Source organism: Elephantulus edwardii, unplaced genomic scaffold, assembly GCF_000299155.1.
Source record: "Elephantulus edwardii isolate Elephantulus edwardi_28Jun2011 unplaced genomic scaffold, EleEdw1.0 scaffold00057, whole genome shotgun sequence".
In the NCBI taxonomy this organism is placed as follows: Eukaryota; Metazoa; Chordata; class Mammalia; order Macroscelidea; family Macroscelididae; genus Elephantulus; species Elephantulus edwardii.
The window spans coordinates 7999247-8007862 of NW_006399807.1; the positions used below are offsets into that span (position 1 = coordinate 7999247).

Below are 8616 nucleotides of genomic sequence, written 5' to 3' on the forward strand. Positions count from 1 at the left end.
CTGGCTGAAAACACACAGCAGGCTGCACTCTGAGTGAGAAGTTCAGGAAAAGTATTACATAGAAGATAATGAGGTGAAAGGGAGGAGGACATCCCTGAAGTGGAAACAATCTTTCCAACTCATGGCATCAGCAGGGAAGAAAGGCACGGCTTTCTACATAGTCCCTACAAGTGATCCAGCACAATTATAGCACCACTTGCAAGTATTTTAACCATAATAGTTATAATATAATGCCTTTCTCTCCACTGCTATCCCCTTTGAATTCACTCTTTTGGGTAAAGAATGGTGTAATCTTCAGTTATGTGGTTTTAGCCACAGGCCCCATAACCAGTCCATAGTTAAGACTCAATAAGCATTTGTTGAAAGAATAAATTATAAGTTAATGAATGAGCAAGCTGAGGTCCACTTAAAGCTGAGACTTTTTCAATAATTGCAAATGTGTGTTTTTTTTAAGCTTCCAATTGTTTTATGAGTGAGATCTGGTAGTCTAATGAGTAAGGAGTTGTGCCACAAACCCAAAGGCAGGTGGTTCAAATCTACCAGCTGTTCTACGGGAGAAAGGCGATTTCCTCCCATCCATCTAAAGGCTCAGAAAGCCTGAGGGAGAGTCATCTAGGAGTTGGTTCTGACATGACATCAAAGAGCTATTGTTGAATTATTTAATCTCCTTAGAATTATTAGCTTATTAAAGGAGAGAGAGAAAATATCACTATCTTGGTTTACTTTGCTTCTAGGCTTTTCTGGAGTATATTTAAGAACCATTGTGTCTACTTTCTGTGACCTTATTTCTCCTTTAAATTACTGCCAAGATTGTTTTACCTTATCACTTTTTGCTAAAATTTCTCTGCAAAAGTTCAATGATGACCACTACACTGATAAATCTCATATTCATTTCATTTCAATCCTTATATTATGAAATTATAACACTCACTAAAATGCTTTTGTTCTTGTGTTTTGCTGTCTGAAATGTTTCACAAATACACACATACCCACCACTGCCACCTTGACCATTCTTGGTCCCTTGCCTAACTAACTCCTAGTGACCCTACATACAACAGCCCTAAACCTTGCTCTATCTCTTGCCAATCTCATTGTCTCCAACACGCCTATCCTCATTACCATAGTGATATAATCAATCCATCTCATCGAGGGTCTTTCTCTCCTGCACTGTCCCTCCACCCTCCCAAGTATGACGTCCCTCTCCAAGGACTGGTCCTTCCTTGCAACATATCCATAGTACATCAGACAAAGCTTCAGAATCCTTACCTCCAAGGACCAGCCTGGCTTCACCCTCTCCAGGACAAACTTGTTTGTTCTCCTAGCAGTCCATGGTATATTCAATAATCTTTTCCAGCACCAAAGCTCAAAAGCATCAACCTTCTATCATCCCTAGTCATTGTCCACTTCTCTGAAGCATAGCAAATAATAGCAAAGACCATGACCTGTATCAGGCACACCCTAGTCTCCAGACTGGCATCATTGCTCCTCAGTACCTTGGATCGATCTCTGACAGCAGACTTTCCTAATGCAATTCTTCTTTTAATTTCCTGGCTGCTGGTACCGAGTATTGGTAGATTGTAGGGCCCAGAAAACTAAAGCAGGCAACAATCTCAATGTCTTCACCATCTGTCACGATGCTGTCAATCGGCCCAGTGGTGAGGATCTTTGTTTTCTTGATGTTGAGTTTCAATCCATATTGAAGGCTGCAATCCTTGACGTTCTACAGCATGTGCTTCAGGTCCTCCTCAATTTCAGCAAACTAACTCCTGCATACTTTAATTTTATCTCATCAATCTCTTCTCTAAAAGGTCAGATTGTCCTTCTTAGAGCTGCTTGTGTGTGACACAGTGTCATTATTGCATTTATCACTTATAGTAATTGCATGTTTGTAATTCTCCTGATTAAGCAGAGAACTTTCTGAGAGATTTGTTTGCTTTTTATTATATCTATATCATCATCATCATCATGTTTTGCGCTTTTTAAAAAATCGTAGCCCCTGAAAGGTATAATTATAGGTTTGTGTTTCTCTCCCTGAACTGTATAGAGAATTTTTGAGAGAAGAAATTGGGATTTTTTTAAACATTTTTGGCATGTGAGAGTGTCCCTTAAACCTACCACAATCCTTAATGAGTAATCTGCCTATTGATGTTCTAACTGACAATAGGAATAATCAAACTGTAAACCACTGGTCTGTCTTGTTACTGTTTTTATGTACCATAAAGTCAGAACTGAGCCATAGCTGACCCTCTGGTAGGTTTGGGAGGTGGAGGAGATTGCTCATCCTTCTTCTACAGAACAGCTTATGGCCTCAAATCACATGCCTTTGGGATTGCAGCACAGTGTCTTACCTCAAACTCACTACCATCAAGTCATTTCTGACTCAAAGCTATCTGCCATTGAGTTCCCACAGCTGTAAATTGTATCAAGGAAAAGGTACATCTTTTTCCTACAGAGTCACTGGTGGGGTTGAACCTCTAGAGATGTAGAGCCTTTTAGTCAGCAGCACAACTCACTATGGACTATGCCACCAGAGCTTCATGTCTTATTTTTCTAGTGGTGCTGTAATAGAAATATCACAAGAGGATGGCTTTAACAAACAGAAATTTATTCCTAAGGGTACCAGCCCTAAAAGAAGACTGTGTGTGTGTGTGTGTTAGCCCTAGGGGAAAGTTCTCATCTCGTTTTAACATGCAAGGGCCTTGGATCTGCCTTGGAGATCTCAGTGCATCTTGATCTCCCCTGGGTCTTTGAGTCTAGGAGGTTCTCAGCAAAGTAACTCTGGGTCCAACGAGCATACTTTGCTTCTGACATCTCTTTCTTGGCAGCTATGAGGTCCCTCTGATCTCTGCTTACTTATTTAATCAACAGACTGACTCAAAATACTCTAATATTGTAGATTAACAGTAACATAACTTCCTCTGCTTTTGCCTCAGTAACACCCAAGATGTTAGTATTGACAACACAACATACAATGGAGTATAATCACATATTACTGGGAATCATGGCCTAGCCAAACTGACACATATTTTGGAGGGCATGACAAGGTTCTTGTGACAAAGTTGCTTTGATTTAAATGGAATGAAAAATGGTGAAGAAGCTCTCAATTTCTGCCAACCAACTATAGAACCATGGACAAGAAGAGGATTGCTGTAATTGGAGCTGGAATTAGTGGACTGGGAGCCATTAAGTGCTGCTTGGATGAAGACCTGGAGCCTACTTGCTTTGAAAGAAATGATGATATCGGAGGTCTATGGAAATTTCAAGTAAGTTTGCATTTATCTAATTATAAGTATGCAATAGCTCTAACACTATGGATAGTGTGTTCATAAATTGAACATACAATACTTTATATTTTAAGAATTAGTTCTTCTTATTGTTGGATGACACTGAGTCCGTCGCCATTCATATTAAAAAGTTGAACTGCTCTATTGGGTTTCCTTGACCCAAGAAAGATTACTGTTGGGTAGTAATGTTAGTGACTGGGTATCATTAGGTTTTTCTCATGTGGAACTGCTAAGGGAGAAGAAATTTAAATAGTCAACCTTTTGTTTACCAGTAGAGTGAGCTCTTAATTGTGTCACTGTAATACTCTTTCTTGCAGTATTCATTGCTGAAGAAATAGATAAATGTATGTTAATTTCAAAATTATGGATAAAACTTGTAAGATTTTTTTCTGGACAGCTAAGATTCCATATGATTTATTCTGAGATATTATAAAGGGCTGGGACTCTTATGATGACCAAAATTAAGGATAGCATGCATTTTCCCCACTCCTGATTCAGCGTGAATATAGGGTGGATTACTGAATTTATAACATACAATTTTCTATTCTCTTCTGGCCAAGTCTGTTGACTGTCTTCTCTTTTACTACCAGAAGGAAATGAACTCATTTTCTTAGATCTAGGTAGCATGAAATTTACTGACTTAAGGGGTTCAAACTTGACCCCAACGTCTTCTATTGCTGTTTCACTCTGTTGTCATTGGAAATGCTCTTGACAGATGGCACTCTGATAACTATTTTCCCATATGGTAGTCCTGGAGAGCCACACAGCTGTGAGGAAGAAGTGTTTGCTCACCAATTATGAATGACAGCCTCATGAATGTGCATGACAGAGCTTATTTCCTCCTTTTCATTCTCTTCCACCTAGGTAATGCCTTAATATGAGACCTTTTCATCTCTGGGGAGAGTAGGCTTGTTGTTGTTGGGTTATTGTTTTGTAGTTTTATAGTTGTTGATATGTGTGGACCTGAACCCAGTCCTATCCTGTGGCATCTTCATCATCTCTAACATACATGAATCCATTGCTGCAGTCATTATGTCAATATGTCTCATTGAGGATTTTCCTCTCTTTTGCTGACCCTCCACCTTTCCAAGCATGATGTCTATTTCTAAGGAATAGTTCCTTCTAACAAAATGTCCAAATTATGTGAGATGAAACTTTGTCATCCTTGTCTCTAAGGAGTGCCCTGGCTGAACTTTCTCCTAGACATATCTGCTTGTTTTTTTACAATCTGTGGTGTATTCAGTACTCTTCTCCAACACCGCAACTCAACGGCATCAATTCTTCTTCTGTAATCCTTATTCATTGTCTATCTCTCCGATACATAACAAGTGATTAAAAAGACCATGACCTGAATCAAGTGCACCTTAGTCTTCAAACTGACAGCATTTCTCTTTAGTACTTCGGTAAGGTCCTTGGCAGCAAAATGTCCCAATACTGTATATCTTTTGATCTCTTAACTGCTGGTACCAAGGGTGTTGATTATATATCCAAGAAAGATTAAATAATTTTTAATTTCAATCTTTCTCCATCTATGCTTAGTGGCCCAGTGGTGAGGATATTTTTCATCTTAATGTTGAGATATAATCCATACTGGATCTTTGATCTTCTGCAGCAGATGTTTCAATTCTCCTCCCTTTTAGCCAGCATGGTTGTGGTATCTGCATAATGCAAGCTGTTGGTGAGTCTTTCTCCTGTCTTGATTCCACATTCTTCTTCACAGAGTCCAACTTCTCAAATGATTTGTTCAGCACACCAATTGAATGGGTATAGGGGAAAGATACAGCACTGACACACACTTTTCTTGATCCCTGACCATAACAGCCTTTTTCTGGTGCCTTAGGGCAAACAGGCAGCCAAGAAGTAACCTTGTTGATGAGTCAGAATTTACTACAGCCAGTTTTCAGAGGCAGCAAATTGCAAAACAGGAGAATGCCCATCAATTTCCCATGGAGTAGCTGGTGGATCTGAGCTATGCAACATTGAGTTGGCACTGCAATTCTTACCACGAAGACACTAGCGCTCCCTAAGGAACAATCCTAGCATCCCTCAAACAGACACCCCAATACGGCATTGTAAATATGCAAATATCATCCTGCAACCTTCTTATTTCTTTTATGTGTTACCGGTCATTCAATTCTAAATAATCTGTAATACTCATTTTGTTTCTTTAAAAGTTCATTTCTTTATCCAACAAATACTTATTGACAGACACTTTTAGAGATGCTGAAGAATGTTTTAGTGAATTGTTGCTCTTGTTGTTAAGTGCCATTGAGTTCACTATGACTCAGAAACCCTGTGAAAAACTGATCTGAGCTTCACCCTATCTTGTAGCACCCTAATAATCTCTGATATGCTTGAGTCCGTTATTACAGCCACTGTGTCAATCCATCTTGTTGATGATCTTGCTTGTCTTTGATTCTCTGCATTTCCTAACTTGATGTATTTTTCCAAACAGTAGCCCTTCCTGACAACATGTCCAAAGTAGGTGAAACAAAGTTTCCAGACTTCTAGCCTTTATGGAGCTTACATTCTAGAGGGATGTAAAATAGTATGGTCAAAGGTGACAAGCACAATAGAGAAACATGCAACAGAAAATTATTAGAGCTCAGAAAATATTTTTTAATCTTTTTATTATATATTGCCTTTCTTTTAACTAATCTTAATATACTATTTTTGTCATTGTTGTTGTGGCCTATTAAATCAGAACCAACTCATAGTGGACCCTCCAGTAGGTTTTTAGAAACAGTTTCATCACACGAGGGAAGATTACCCATCCCATAGAGAAGCTGGTAGATTCAAACCACGTTGTTCAAATCTATGATTTGTGCTGTGGAAGAAGGAGAGATAATCTCTGGTGTGATTTACTGCCTCTGAAAACCTGCTAGGGTGTCAGCTATAAATTGATTCAAGCTCAATGGTATTCAACACATAAAGTATGGCATGTATAATTTAGAAAGAGAGAGAGAGTGTCCTGGTTTTATATATTCTGTTGACAGGACATTATAACAACAACATTATTTCAATTCATTCTGTTGACTTAATTATGTTTGTATAATTGACCTTTATACTACTATAATCTCTCCTAAGTTTTTTAAAATTCTGTAGTTATTATATATTCTTGGTTAATTAATCCTTTGATTAATAAGAAACGTTTATTTTATTACTTTTATCTTCAATTATATTGAGTTGGTATTATGTTATATTCACTATTTTTTTATATATTCACTATTTTTAAAATGCAGTAAGAATATTTCTTCATCATACCATTTTCTGTTTCATTTCTACTGTGTCATTTGATTTAGGTATGTCTCCATATACTCTGATTTTATCTTATTATCTAATGTGAAAGTTTCTACACTTTTTAGATGTAAAAAATTATTCCAATTTAAATGTGTAGCCTGGTAATTATTACTGCTGAATACACTCACTTGATTACAACTTAGATCAAGATATGGGACATTTTCAGAACTTAAGTTGGAAATAGTATAGTTCACACTATACTTACAAATATCAAGATATTGAATATTTCTAAAACCAAAATTAAAGTTACTTCTTTTCATAGAAATTCATTATTATTTTTGTATGCGAGTCTTTTGTTTAATAAATGTATTCTGACTTAATTTTTTAGGTGTATGATTTATCTTTCCATTATCTTACTGGTATCTTTTAATAAATAGAAGTTACTAATTTTTTTTCAAACTAAAGAGCAAACATGTTTATTTTGTGTAAAAAAACATGCCCATGACCCTGCATGGCACACACGTGGTCAGATTTGGGCCTTAGGAGGGGGTCAGACCTGCGCTTAGTAAGTGGGAGTGAGGCTCCCCCAAGAGCCCTCAGCTGAAGCGACTGATTCCAGATGGTGGAGGAAGGAGGCAGAACAGTCAGGTGAGGTGGCAAGTGGCTTTGAAAGGTGAAAGACATAGGTAGCCGAGGGCAATGTCCTCAAGGGGCTTGGTCCCCATCCTTCTGTCCTTACCAGGACTCACTTTTGCCGCAGCTTTTTGATAAAGGAGACCTCGTCCCGATTCCGGATGCCATAGTCTCGGAGCTTCTTCTTGTCGTCTGTGAGCTTCTCTCCTGTGAAGGTCAAATAGTATTTCCTCCACACATAGGACCAGCTGATGTGCTGAATGCCCCCTTCTCGCTCCTGCCGCAGCTGCACATATCTCTGGATGGCCTTCTTTTAGGTCCAGGACCGTAGCATTCTGTACAACCACCACAGGCATGACCTCCCCGTCCATCTTGCACACTCGGACTGTCATGGCCTGGCCATACTCCAGTGCTATCTGGGAATTGACCTCTTCCAAAGTTACCTGGATTGGGAGATCGCAGAGCAGTGGGTCCTGTACCACCATGGCCAGACCCTCTTGGAACACGTCCACCACCTCTGAGTGCGGCAGCGTCTCATCATCGTCTTCATCGTCAACCAGCATCTCCGGCCGCTGCTCAGCCTCGGCCTCCACCCCCTCCAGGACTAGGCTGCAGCCCTGGTCTCAAACGTGCATGCTGGTCTGAGCAGAGATGAGTGAATACTGTCAGAAGTTACTAATTTTTAAAAAGTGTTCTAAAAGCCAGAGGAAATGACTGCTTAAGAAGCAGCCCCAGATCAGCTAGGGACATTAACTGGCACCCAGAACTGAGATATGCATTGCAGAAAAATTGGCACTGTTCTGAGTCTTTATCCTCTAAGGCAGAACAAGCTGCCCTTCAACTCAGTGGCATCTAAAGAGGAGATCCAAGTATGGTTGGATATTAGAGGGCAGAGAGAACTGAAAACTGAATTTCAGAAATATTGGCATCACCCTGATTCTTTGTCATATGGGGCAGAAATGGCTGGCCCCACGACCAGCCCTGGGAGAAGGGAGAGGTACATGGCCATTAACAACTATTGAGATGTGGGAGTCTGCACTGTTGAAACCTTGTCCCTTCCTGGGTCTTTTCCCTAAGTAATATATCTCAAGCAGCACTCTTGGATCTTTGTCTACCCCTGAGGGACATCTTCCACATCTCAATCAAGCTACAAGACAGGACAGAGACATGGACTCACCATAGCTGGGCAAAGGAAAGACTGCCGCTACCTGCTCTTCACAGGGTAACCAGATGAGAAGCTACCACAAGAAACTGGGAACAGATCTGCTCATAGATTACTAGTAGGGATGACAGTACTAGGAAAGCAAATTGAAAGGCAACATTTTCAGTCTACAACTTATCCAAAGCATCATAAAGATAAGATGTCAACAACCTATGCAGACAGGATAGAAACTGCCCACAAATACCAAGAACTTAACATAATGTCAGGAAAGCAGCAAGTAGCTTCAAGCATTTATGG

The 8616-nt window shown here is 39.6% G+C and overlaps 1 protein-coding gene and 1 pseudogene across 2 annotated transcripts in view; one reads left to right on the top strand and one right to left on the bottom strand.

Moving 5' to 3' along the window:
* Positions 1-3128: 3128 nt before the first annotated feature.
* Positions 3129-8616, top strand: part of LOC102851117 (dimethylaniline monooxygenase [N-oxide-forming] 5-like) — a 33634-nt gene continuing 28146 nt past the window's right edge. Inside the window, exon 1 of the mRNA XM_006887384.1 lies at positions 3129-3263. Within this exon, the coding sequence (XP_006887446.1) occupies positions 3129-3263 (135 nt within the window). The remainder of the gene's footprint in view (positions 3264-8616) is intronic.
* On the bottom strand, positions 7270-7705 carry LOC102850708 (annotated as a pseudogene). The gene has a single exon (XR_438885.1). The product of XR_438885.1 is annotated as a small nuclear ribonucleoprotein 25kDa (U11/U12) pseudogene (transcript).